The sequence below is a fragment of the Neophocaena asiaeorientalis genome, unplaced genomic scaffold (assembly GCF_003031525.2).
Source record: "Neophocaena asiaeorientalis asiaeorientalis breed wild unplaced genomic scaffold, Neophocaena_asiaeorientalis_V1.1 scaffold39, whole genome shotgun sequence".
Taxonomy (NCBI): Eukaryota; Metazoa; Chordata; class Mammalia; order Artiodactyla; family Phocoenidae; genus Neophocaena; species Neophocaena asiaeorientalis.
This window is the reverse complement of record NW_020175670.1, coordinates 7,249,628-7,263,147: the sequence shown is the minus strand read 5'-3', so window position 1 is coordinate 7,263,147 and position 13,520 is coordinate 7,249,628. Positions and strand designations below refer to the sequence as shown.

General features: G+C 41.9%; 1 protein-coding gene across 5 annotated transcripts in view; it reads left to right on the top strand.

The window, feature by feature from the left end:
- Positions 1-13,520, top strand: part of KLF3 (KLF transcription factor 3) — a 31,202-nt gene that overhangs the window by 10,758 nt on the left and 6,924 nt on the right. For 4 of the 5 annotated variants that reach the window (XM_024731634.1, XM_024731631.1, XM_024731633.1 and 1 more), the window contains 2 exons: positions 7,892-8,381; positions 9,064-9,214. In XM_024731634.1, coding sequence (XP_024587402.1) covers positions 7,892-8,381; positions 9,064-9,214 — 641 coding nt within the window. Of the gene's footprint in view, positions 1-3,095; positions 4,153-7,891; positions 8,382-9,063; positions 9,215-13,520 lie in introns of all 5 variants that reach the window. The other variant, XM_024731635.1, reaches the window with a different exon arrangement.

Here is a 13,520-nt window from a genome sequence, read left to right as displayed (position 1 = left end):
AAAAAAAAAAAAAAAAAATTAACGTGTATTTAGGGATATTTTAAAAAAACTGGTATGCAATGTTTATCATGATTAGGAAGCAGTTTCCAAATGTACCTACAAGAAATCTGCATCAAGAACGAGTTTACCCATAATTCAAAAAGAGTCATGTACCGCAGTGTTCATTGCAGCTCTGTTTACAATAGCCAGGACATGGAAGCAACCTAAGTGTCCATCGACAGATGAATGGATAAAGAAGATGTGGCACATAGATACAATGGAATATTACTCAGCCATAAAAAGAAATGAAATTGAGTTATTTGTAGTGAGGTGGGTGGACCTAGAGTCTGTCATACAGAGTGAAGTAAGTCAGAAATGCATGCTAACATATAGTATGGAAATCTAAAAAAAAAAATGGTTCTGAAGAACCTAGGGGCAGGACAGGAATAAAAACACAGACGTAGAGAACGGACTTGAGGACACGGGAAGGGGGAAGGTAAGCTGGGATGAAGTGAGAGTGGCATGGACATATATACACTACCAAATGTGAAATAGCTAGTGGGAAGCAGCCGCGTAGCACAGGGCGATCAGCTCGGTGCTTTGTGACCACCCAGAGGTGTGGGATAGAGAGGGTGGGAGGGAGACGCAAGAGGGAGGGGATATGGGGATATATGTATATGTATAGCTGATTCAGTTTGTTATATAGCAGCAACTAACACCATTGTAAAGCAATTATACTCCAATAAAGATGTTTAAAAAAAAAGAAGCGTTTACTTAGAGGTGTTTTTCACTTGAAATCACCACCCAGACTATATAGAAGAGTTCCTTAAACATGTTTGTGAATGTCGTTTTTTTTTAATACTGGAAGAAAAAAAGTACTCCATTTTATCTCATGTAGTGTTTAGGCTGTCCTTCAAGGAGCTGATGAAAAAGATGAAAACTGGGGGACGGGGGAACTCCTTGGTCCTTTTGCATGTAAAAATATATTAAGAATAAAGTGATTTGCTTAAACTTCTAGCAGCCATATGGAGCTGTGACTGGGGAGAAGCTAGGGAAAGAATGAACTTGACCCTGGTGATGGAATTTCGTATCACTCAGAAGAGTCTGTGACTGGGAGGGAATTACGTTCACTGTTTTTTTCAACACCTTAGTGCTAAGCTAGCCCCTCCTGTGAGCCAGGCGCCTCTACATGCTTCTCGGCCACCAGGGAACAAGTAATTAGTCCAGGTGTTTATAGAGGTGCAACACCAGTGCTGTGGAGGTGGGACATGGGTGACAACAGAAAGGTGTCCATGACTGCAAAGCAGGGAGTGGCTGAGACTTGAGGAGATCTGGTTTAGTGAATATAACAAGGCCACGCTCCCAATTCTGTCCTGCTTTTTTCTTCCATGGGCTTGGAAAATACAAAGGGAAAAACTTGGCCTGAGTTGTGTATCTGAAGGTTGGTAATGACACGCTTGCAAAAATTAGATCATCCTTATGCACTGGCTGTGGAGGTTCCTGCCAAAACTGTTTATACAAGACACAGGGGTCACTCCGAGGCCCTTGGAACTGAGTTGCCATGGAGATTACTGTGCCAGTGAAGTGTTTACCACTGTGTACAGTGAAAAGTTGTCAGGAAATAACATTCACCTTCCTGCATGATAACTGGATAACTGCGTGTCTGAATATGATAATAACAGAGCAATAAGAATTACATTAATCAAAAACTAAATTGACTTCCAGTGTTACTCGTTTTGTCATCAACCCCTTCCCCCAACTACTGCATGATCCTATTGAAGGAATATTAAGGTATAAAATTTCCCCGTTAATTATACCCTTGAAATATGAATAGGTTTTTAGTACTGACGGATATGATTAATTTGATAAATGATGCAGGACCATCCGTGATGCCTTTCGTAATCAGGCATGAGAATGTGTCACAAGAGCCTAATTTAAAGCTAAAATGAAGTTGGTACAATACAGTTAAGTGCAAGGAAATACACTTTGCCAAAAAAATGGAAATAAGATTAATTTGAAGTAACGGTTGTACTTGTAATGCTGGAACTTCTGTTAATACATGGAGTTAAAATATGTAGAAGTACTTTTGCAATTAATGGTCTTTTTCTCCTTCATGCTCTAGTTTTCAACTTCTGCAGATGCTTATAAGATTTAATTACATTGTCTCACCAAAAGGTAGTTTCAGTCCTTATAATAAAGTTTCTTTTTCTTAATTCAGCAAAACCTCAGTTAACTAAAACATTTGGGGAGTAGGGCATTGTGATTATTTTACATAAGAAAATTAAAAGCTTTTGTTTCCACTCTTAAATCTTCATATTTTGTCTTTCCTGCCTTCATAGGTGGAGTATATGAAACCTGATTTATTGTGCCTTTTTTCCTTTTTCCTTTTTAATTCTGCCTTTGACCTGAAGGTTGAGGTCTTTGTTTATTCAAGTCAATGTTCTAAACATTAAGCCGTAGACGTGTGTAAGACTCTTTTTGTTTTAATTCCACATATGAATAAAAATATTTTACAGTGACTTATTCCCCTCCCCCACTGCAGAAGCAATCTGCCTATTTGGTATTTTGCTATAGTTTAGAGAAAGTGAGGAGATGTCATTTTTCTCTTGCTGAAGTATAAGCCTTCATACTTCCCACTAAACCTTGTGCCTTGAGGCACATTAGACTTTGGGTTGTCAGTCCTGTTAAGATTTGCAAGAATGGGGAGCAGAGTACACCCGCCTCTGTGCCATGGATCTCTGTTACTTACTATCAGTGCGATGCTGGCAAAACCATCAGCAGCTCCCTGAGCCTCCAATTTTTTTTTCTTATTTGTGAAATTGGAGATTTTTAATTTGTAAAAAGTACACCCGCCTCTGTGCCATGGATCTCTGTTACTTACTATCAGTGCGATGCTGGCAAAACCATCAGCAGCTCCCTGAGCCTCCAATTTTTTTTTCTTATTTGTGAAATTGGAGATTTTTAATTTGTAAAATGTGAAATGGCAGGTGTATATAAAATATGCCCATAAAGGAGTTGTTTTTACCGATACTGCCAAAGAAGTTTGAAAATTAGAACTTAATTCAGGAAGTGAGAAAGAATTTTTAAAAGTATTCCCTCATATTCTTTTCCTACAGGAAGATTACTTTTGAAGAACGTGTATTTTTTTCTTTTTCTTTAATGAAAATTATCATCTAACGGACTCCTTAAAGATTGAGAAGTACTTAGAAATCAGTAGTCCCTCTGCTGTGTTCTAACAGAAACTTTTCATGACTTTTCTGAGCCTGGTAGAAAGAGAGCTCTCTGCTTTTGTTTGCATAGCGGGGCATGACATTGGCTGTTTCCAGCGAGTTTGTTTATAAATGCACCACGCCTTCCTGCACTTGGAAGCCCACCCTTGGTATGAAGATTCCTTTGACTTGCCATCGCCCTGTAACGGACGGCACATTTTTTTCATATTAATGAACAGTGAAACAGAGACTCATCCACGTTTCATGGAGTCACTCCATCCACTTAAACCATCTTGTAGTGGAAAACTCACCAAAACTATTTCCAATAAAATGAGAAACTATTAATTCTCACTTTCATATGAAGTGATAGCACTGGAAAATTATCCAACCCCTGTGCCTTTTTCCTCACCACACTTTAAAAAAATCATGTTTTTGAGAATCAAAGAATTGGTATTATCCTGAGCCTTGTCAGTAGTAAAACCTTGCTGGGAGAGCCTGTTGATTCACATCATCCATTTGTCCGGTGTTCTTTGAGCACCTGGGCTGGACCCTCATCTCCCAATCCAGTGACAGGAAGCCGCCAGCAAAGAAATAACCCACAGCGCGGAGGTGTGAACACTTGAATGCGTGTTACAACAGAGGGAGAGAACTTTTCTTAACAACAGATCTTCTGGAAAAGTAAACCCATTGCCGCCGCTAGTCGGGGTCAGGAGTGGGGAAGCCCTGCGTGAGTCTTGTCTGCAGGCTGCTCTGTTCCCGCGAACAGGGCTCCTTGAGTAAGCAGTATGCATACGAGCCAGTGGATGCCTGGCAGTGGCCGGAGGCCCTCTTTCTGCCTCGTCAGTACTTGCCTCTGATTTGGATTTCACTGGTGCAGCCACACTTACCTGCATGGCTTTGTTAGAAGACAGGAATGGTCTGGAACAGAGAAGAAGCAACTATTACCAGGGTGTATCCACCCAAGGTACACACCCCAAGCAAGCCCTGTATCGATCAGTCCTTACACTGTGGAGAACCAGACTGTTGCAGGCTGATTGCAGTGGCTTATGTGCTCCACCCAAATAAACATGTCTCAGAAGGTTCTGGTAAACATTGCTATGAAATTTGCTAGTGAGACAGTTTGAAGAACCACATTTCTTCACCCTTTGGCAAGGCAGTCAGACTGGAAGTTGTTAATAGTGTACTCAGTCGTGTGCCCAGGTCCCAGCAGTCCCCCTGCTTTTAGCCCTAGAGTCTTACAAAAACCGCATGTCCAGTATAGCTGGCAGGGGGCATTCACGGGAGGGCAAGCTCTCTGCAGAACTGTGCAGAATGTTTGTAAAACTTAGCTCTATGTGTGGATGTTTCTTTCTTTATGGCTTGAGAAACCTGAGACTGTTATTAAATTTGCAAATCTCCCAGGTTCTAAATTCCTGCTTTCCTTAAACTCACCCCACAGATAGAAAAATCCAACAATGACAGCAATAAAAGTATGTCCTCATTTTGCTTCCTATGTAGCTGCCAATAAGTTGGCATTAAAATCTAGGTCATAGGAATGTCTTTGAAGACTAGGGCTGAAAATAAGGGAGAAGCTACAATTCCGTGAGTAGAAACAATGAATACTGCCTCCCATTTCCTGGAGTTTTTGTTTCTCATACCAGAACTTTTGCCCTTTAGAAAATTATATCAAGATGGTTAAACTTTAGAACCAGGAGAAATCTTTTTTTCCTCCTATAGTTAATTACTTCCTTAAACCGTCATTGTACAAAGTTTGTAATTTTTTGTTAGCAAACCTTGTGCCTCTTTTTCTTTTGCCTATTTCAATATTTAAATTTAAATCTATTTCATATTAATATTACTGTATATTTTGGGCCTCTCACCTTGTGTTGCACCTGTGTGTGTCTAGTTCTAAAGAAAGGTAGAAACAGTCTTTACCTCATTTGATCCTTAATATGTAATTCAAAGCTATTTTAAAAAAACAATTTGTATATTTTTACAAATTCATGTTTCCTGATTTTATATCCTCATGTCCTTGTTTTTAAGCAGTATTATTCGTGAAAATTCTCCCCACCCCCGTCTTTAAATTGCATTTAGACAGTATACCATTTTAATAATAAAAATTAGTATTTTTATTCTGTATCTCTGTCATTTAGAGCCAGGCTGTTCCAAGGATGGTCTGTGGCACCTTAGGCCACTCCGCAGTAATTCAGAACCTGTCTTTTAACAAGATTCCCAGGTGAATCTGTGTGCTCAGTAAAGTTTGAGAAGCCCTGATAGGGAGCATCAAAGCCCATTGCAGTGCACACCTCTTGTATAAGGAAGGAAGACAAGGGACTCCCAGGACCATGGTGTGTGTTAAAGTTCATCACATAGGTATCTCATTGAGTCCAATTTTAATCTTAACCTCACAACCTCCTGGAAGGTGGGTATCCAATACCACCTTGACAGATTTTGCCATATCCTCATGGCTCCTGCACTCTTAATATTTATTTAGTAATTTTTCTTGCCCTAGAGATAGAATTGCTTTTTAACATAATAAAGTTATTTTAAAAGGGAACTTTGTATCACTACTGTAAAAGTTATTTTAAAAGGGAACATAAACATAGTTTTTTCTTAATGCACTTAAATAAACACATAACTGTTCTAAAGCTCTGTGTCTTATCAGAGAGATGTACACCAGACTGCAGGAGTCACTGTTCCATGTGGTTCTGTAGGTTACAAATGAGGATACAGGTAAAGAAAGAAAGGAAAAAAGAACAAAGTGCATCTTAACGATGAGAAACTGACATCAAAACCAGATTAAGATAAGTACTTGCCTGTCCCCTTACTTTCTGATACTCTGATGCTCAGTTGGCCCAGAGAAGGAATCGGGCATCTGGAATTCTAAAGCAGCACAGCTACTTCTGACGCATAGTCAGGTGGAGGTTTATCCAGTGAGGCCCAGAGAGGAGAAGGGTGTGATCTCAGTGGTAATCCCAGTCAAAAACACTGGTATTCCACAGTTATTTAAAACTCAAATTAGTGGCCATTGGAGGGGCTGGGGAGGCTCAGAAATTAATAGTGCATTTAAGCTGTTTCATTATAAGTCCCCACTGGTGGGTTTTCTCAGTTGCATCATGAGCTAGTGTAGCCTCAGAATCACAAACACATCGGAATTTAGAGCTGGAAGAGAGGCACGGTATGCCACTCTTCACTTTCACTGTAAAACATTAAAATACAAGTAATTTTCTGCAGGCAGACTTGACATGTTACCACTAAAAATTTCAGTTTCCCTAAAATGCCTACAAGTAAAGAAAATGACTTATGTTGAGTTTAATTTGTTTTAAAGCCTTCTACAACAAAGTTTTCTATTTTTTAATTTTAGTTAAGGTACAGAAGTAATTTTGGTGAATTCCATGGCCAAGGACAGAACCCATAGTGTGCAATTATGATTGATTTATATTTAAAGCTGGTAAATGAGTTAGATTACCTTGATATTATAAGAGAGAAATGTACTTGAAGATAAATCAGGTCAGTTGTGGAACAGATCTTAGATTTGGGAGGAAAACCATTGGTGTCTCCTCCAGTATCTTGTTAAGTTGTCCTGCAGCCTCTTTTGATGAGGGGGGTAGCAGGGTGGAAAGGAGACAAGGCAGGACCTCGGCTTGTGTGCAGGTCCCTTCCAGTGTCACGTGTCTTTATTTGAGTGCTGTTACATTAGCTCGTTCTTACAGTTCTGTGTCATCCACAAATTTGGAGATTAAGTCACCTTCTGCAGTTTCATTCAAACTGTGAATAAGTCCATCGCACAAGTTGGAGCCAAGAACATAATCACCCTCATGTGGGTGGCCTTCTACCGTGTATAGGTGTGTAGGGTGACTGGCCATCCTGGTGTGCCTGAGATTGAGGCATTTCCTGGGATGTAGGACTTTCAGTGCTAAGGCCGGGACTCGTAGCATGGATGTGTCAGTGGCTGAAGACCATCCTAAGGTACTACCATGCAGCTCCGCTTGTCCCTGTTATACACAGCGTATGAGAAACGTTCAGTGTCTTTCTGCTGAGCTGGAGGACACTAAAGCCAGGGAGAGTATTTCCTGCCAAGTAAGAAACCCCACCAGAAGATCAGCAAGGTTAGTTGGCTTGGCTGATTCTTGGTGAACCTCAACGCCAACTCCTAATGATAAAGGCCCACAAGCCTTCTGTTTCATAACCTATTTTAGAATTTTTCCAGGTGTCATCCTCTGCCTTAACATTGGACATGGCCATAATCGTAGAATTAAATTTGAGATTTTTCGTGTGACACAGTTACCACATAAACTGTATTTTTTTATTTTATTTTATTTTTTTGTGGTACACGGGCCTCTCACTGTTGTGGCCTCTCCCTTTACGGAGCACAGGCTCCGGACGCTCAGGCTCAGCGGCCATGGCTCACGGGTGCAGCCGCTCCACGGCATGTGGGATCTTCCTGGACCCGGGCACGAACCCGTGTCCCCTGTATCAGCAGGCGGACTCTCAACCACTGCGCCACCAGGGAAGCCCACCACATTAACTTTAGTACTTAATGTTTATTAGACCAGCTATCTCTCATAGCATTGTTTTAGGGTCAAGCATGTATCTAAACCCAAACCACTTATTAAAATCCATGTGATTGAAGGTGACTTGTTGTACTTTTTTGTCTTAATTCGTGTTTCAAGCAAACACACTTACTTGGCTATTGACACGTTTCCGTCTTTCTTTTCCAATAGTCATACCCGTCTAATTACATGGAGTCGATGAAGCCCAACAAGTATGGCGTCATCTACTCCACACCGTTATCTGATAAGTTCTTCCAGACCCCAGAAGGCCTGTCGCATGGGATGCAGATGGAGCCGGTGGACCTCACCGTGAACAAGCGGAGCTCGCCGCCCTCTGCCGGGAACTCCCCCTCCTCCCTGAAGTTCCAGTCCTTGCACCGGAGAGCCTCGCCAGGGCTGAGCCTGCCCTCGTCCAGCCCACCGGGGAAGAAGTACTCGCCGCCGCCGCCGCCCGGCGTGCAGCCCTTCAGCGTGCCGCTGTCCATGCCGCCTGTGATGGCTGCGGCCCTCTCCCGCCACGGCATCCGGAGCCCCGGCATCCTGCCCGTCATCCAGCCTGTTGTCGTGCAGCCCGTCCCCTTCATGTACACCAGCCACCTCCAGCAGCCGCTCATGGTCTCCCTGTCGGACGAGATGGAAAATTCCAGTAGTAGCATGCAAGGTAAATTCTGCCACTCGCCCACACTGCCGCCCCCCTGCTTAGTCCGGACTTACCGGGTCTTCACCAGATAGTCTGGGTGAGGGAGCAAAGGAGGCAAGGGGCCAAGAGCTCTTGCACTCTGAAAAGGAAATATTCGACTTAGAGTCTGCCTAAGGCATTTGCTTTTTTTTTTTTAAGTGTTGACACTGGAAGATCTCCCAAGAATCAGGCTGTCTGTTAAATGCCATGAAATGATTAGTTTCACTATATACTTGTCAACTTGGGGATAATAAGAATCTTGACTTTATATTTTGCTTTATTGAATACCAGCATGGTTCTAGGTGCAAAAAGTCATTTAAGAAATACCTTTAGACCATGTGATAACTAATAACTATTAAAAGCCACCTTGTTTACTGACTGGTCAGAGGCAGAAGGCTGGGGTAACAAGGAGATAACCAAACGTCATAAGGAAGAAATCCTTTGGGGGCTGATGTCTTAAAAGTCCAGCTTCCTCCATACGGTGCTTGCTGACAAAGTAATCGTTAGGAGGAACAAGAAGCGCCCACCGATTCATTTCTGCTGTCATTTTGCCAAAGGCAAATAGATACACATCAGTGTGGTAGCTAGAAGCCGTGCAATAAGCTTTTAAAGGCTGAAATCGGTAAATGGTACATAGAGTAACTTTTCTATTTTTATTTTGTAGTCCCTGTAATTGAATCATATGAGAAGCCTCTATTACAGAAAAAAATTAAAATAGAACCTGGGATCGAACCACAGAGGACAGATTATTATCCTGAAGAAATGTCACCCCCTTTAATGAACTCAGTGTCCCCCCCGCAAGCACTGTTACAAGAGTAAGTATATTGAGGTCTGCCTGGCATTTACCTAGCGGCGTGCATCTCGGAACTGGAATGGAAGCTGGAGCTTCCCGCCCAGGATGTGGTGTGAATTGCCAGACGGGACTGCCTTGTCGTTCGGGGCAGCCCCTGGGCCAGATGGGAGAATCTCTCCAAAAACTATGTGCTCTGTTACACGCGTTACGTCACGTTCTCAGTGATTTGGTCACACATGATTTTGCCACTTTACCCCAGAAATCATTTTTATCTTGTTTTTTTCCATCGTTCCAGACTATGTGTATATAGTTCTTCCATCATCTTTAGCCCAACATGGATTGAATTTGGTGTTCTAGATATTCTACTTAAGGTTGGATCCTGGAAATGCTTCATGGGATCACATATCGTCCTTCCCATTGTCAGTTCTCATAAAGTATAGTGTTTCTGCGGTGGGGAATGGCTTTTAGTCAGAATTTTCCGGGCCAACCACAAATCCAAGAAAGATACTCCAAAACCAGTCTCATGGCAACAGAAAGCTGACCGTGTTGCTCAGAGAAGCTCGGCGTTGAAAGAACTGTTTAGTCTCCTGTCTTTCTAATTGTGACTGCCCTAGAATGTTCGGTCTGCTTTAGAACCGCCATCCAGTAGGAAGTTTACACTACTGGTCGACATCCAGGCACCTGAACAGTGGTTTAACTTGCTGTGTGTGTCGGTGTCACACACTGTCTAAATAACATCATTACTGAGATTTGGCACTAGAGATGCCCTTGACTTCTACCAGCGATTACACTGGAGGCTGTGTCTGCAGTCGGTACAAACGTGGCCTTCGGATCCAACATCTTGGATCCCAGCTCTGCTCTCCACCATGTGTATGACCTTGGCCTAGTCAATTAATCTCGTTGCCCCTGCTTCCTCTTTATTTTCATTATTGGTTGTAATTATTTTTCTTGTGTTATGGTCTTTACAACATTGGATTTAATGGCCAGCTTCCTAGTACAAAGGAAGTTCAACGATTACTGTCTCCTCAGGGTCCCTTCTATCACCTTCCTCCCCACATACCCTTTTCTCCAGCATTTCTGCCCACCTTTCTGCTTTATCTACTGCACTCTTCTCCCTTACGTAATGAATTCTGTAACAGGATATGAATCCTCTGGTTTTAGAACAGCTATTTTCTGGAACTTAACATGTATTCTGGTTGTATCCACATTCAACCCAAGTAGGTGCCTTCATAATAGCTCATATATCAATCGCCATTTGCATCAAATCCGTCCGCTTTTTTTGTGGGGGGTGGGGCAGTGGGGGGTTGTCATCTACTCCTTGATAGATGAAGAGAATGAATCTTCCACAGCCACATCAGTAGGCAGGCTGTCTGATGGTCTTGTACATTATTGCCCTTCACAATTGCATAGTGCCTCCTTACCCCCAGAAAGGAACTTTTCCAAGTGTTTTCAAAGGAGTTATTTCATCCTCCCAAAACAAGCAGGTGGGAGTCAGAGCAAACAGCTGATGAGCCAAGACATAAATAACTTGCCTGTAATCACACCATTAACAGCAGAGGGGGCCTGGGCTGATCTCCTGCTTCCAGACGAGTGGTCTTCCTGCTATTTTTAGGCCATATCTAGCTGATTGCATCTGCTGCTGCACTAAGGGAAAGGAAAAATAGACTAACCGAAATGGACACATCTTGTAGGCTGAATTACCTTTTTTTTAGGATGTCAGATGTCTTTGGTGAGGTAACTGGCAACATAGCTTGTACCTGTAATTGTTCCTGCACAGGTGATGAAAAAGATGCTATAAAGCCAACTGCCCACATAACAAGGGATCCATTGACTGAAAAGGGGGTTATTCCAAAGTCTAGGTTATTATAAATTACAGTGTAACACATTACGGAAGAATAATTGAAGGCAATATTCTGTGCTCTGGATGCTGCTGGAAAGAAAACAGCTTTTCCCTTTTCTTGCTTATTTTAAGTAACGTTCTTTTGATGATCTCGAGCCCAGTGGCTTTTAATGATTAGTGAGGAATGCGCTTATTCTAATGCTGACCTAAGAATGCATTTGCCTCTCAGAAAATTGAACCGATTAGTCACAACTGGGACATGTACCCTTCAAGTAATTCTCTCACAGATGTGATTAAGTAATGTCTTGGAGTGTGCCCAGTAGCAGCCCACATAGGAAACCAGCTAGCCAGGAAAGAATCACTGGGATACCAAGCACCTGGTACCATGTCCATGAGGCAGCCCCAGTGATATTTGTCTTAGGAAACCCTTCCTTTACAGGGGCGGACTTTAAAATACAGCTTTGAAATCCATTTGTTTGATCATAAAGTTATAGCTTTAGGATTATTTTTAAAGGCACTCAAAAGTATATCAGATTTCTTTTGTTATTTACATGTGTGAAAATTTATTTAGGACAAAAAGTTTGAGGATCAGACTTCCCCATTGAGTTGTGAACATGAAACTGTAGCAAACATAAGAGGGATCAGCTTAACTCACAACAATGACCAGGTCTCTGATATTTACTAGGTATTCTAACTTCTTGGTTATAATGATCCCAAACAGCCTCCTAAAAAATGAGCAGTGAGGAGACCAAGAAGAGTGAGTGAGATCCCAAGATCCTGAACCTCAGCCTGTACCAATATCCGGCTCTTTAGAGATAGACTGCTGACCCCTCTCAGAGTGATGCTGCCTTCCAAGGGAGATGTTGGCTGGAGTAGAGATTTCCTGATCTGGTGTTAGGACATCCCAAAAAAACTCCTCATGAAATTAAACCACTGTAGGGGCAAAGTTTGCTAGTGGGTTTCTGCACCTTGAAATAGTAACAGCTACTGTTTAGCAGATTTGCATCTGGAACAGGTGTTGTTCTGAAGCGTTTTGTGTGCATTCCTCACAACAGCTTTCTGAGATCGCGTGATTATCATCCCCTTTTACAGAGAGGAAACTGAGGCACGCAGAGCATGAATCCCTTGCCGAGGGTTATAGGGACGATCGGGACAGAGCCGGAGCGCACAGCCTTTTAGGGTACCTCTTTTTAGGGTAACGTTTTCACAAAATGAGCAGCTGGAACAGCAGTCATAACTACTACACAGAAACCATTAGAATCCCAACTCATAAAATCGAATAACTGGGAGAGACTTCTAAAGTTATCTGGGATTCTCTCCCAGGGTCCCAGAGGCACATGAGATATATTTAACTGTTCATTTTTTTTTCCCCCTCAACATTTTACTTCCTGAAGTTCCCTTAATGAAGATGAAAATTTTCAGTCAATGGCATGAAAGTTGAAAGTTTAAAATAAACTGATAAACTGTTTTCTTTTTATTAAAGGGTCTTAATAATCGAGCTTTATAAAAACTCTCTCACTTCTCCATTTTCTCTGCTATTTGTTTGTACATTTATATAATTGAAGTTCTTGTTCTCCCCCCCCGCCCCCACTAGTTCATGTTCCCTTTTCCATGTATCTAAACTTTATTCTTTCATATCGTCCCTCTAAGCATCAGGGTAGGAACGTAAAGTGATACTCAAAACTGACAGTTTTCTTTGCTAATCATAAGTGAGAAATTAGTGAAGTCACTCAAGATAAAATGCACCTTTTTATTCTCTTCCTAGGCACTTCTTTGGGTGCTTGGAAAAGTTGTTGATAAGGGACATGTATTTACATTTTTACCAAGATAAAAAAACAAGCTTCATTCAGTGACTCTCTTGATTTTTATGTCTAAATTTTATTATTCTTTATCTCACAAGACTGTTTACCCTCATCAAATTCTTTTCACCAATCTTTTCCCCCCATACACTCTTGTATAAAACATTCACATGTTATTTGGAATATTTTAAGAACTTTAGATTCAAATTTAAAAGACAGAGAAGTCTTTCATTGCAGTTAGAGGCCAACCGTCCATACATAAGCTTGTAATGTATCAAGTAATTAGTTATTAGGAGAGCAAATGGATGGATTAGAACTTGTTAATTACATCAATCAGCAGGGGAAGCCTGAAAAAACTACAGATTTTTCCTAGCTCTTCCCACCTGCCATTTCTCGCCACCAGCTTCCTTTCTGAAAAAGAGAAAGTTCATAGTAATGATGTGTAACCTGATTTGATTTCAACCCCCCTCCCCCCCTGGAAAGGTGTGCAGGTGCAGGAAGGGGAGTCTGGGTGAGGAGCCAGGAAGGTAGGGAGGATGGCGGGCAGCCAGTGAGGGAGCCGGTGCTGCACCTGGAGCCTGGGTCTTGAGTCCTGAGTGAGGGGCTTCCTCGCCTGACCACTAGCACTGCCTGAAGTTCTCTCTCAAGGAGGAATAATAGTGACAGTAAAGGTTTTATTTTGTGAAGAC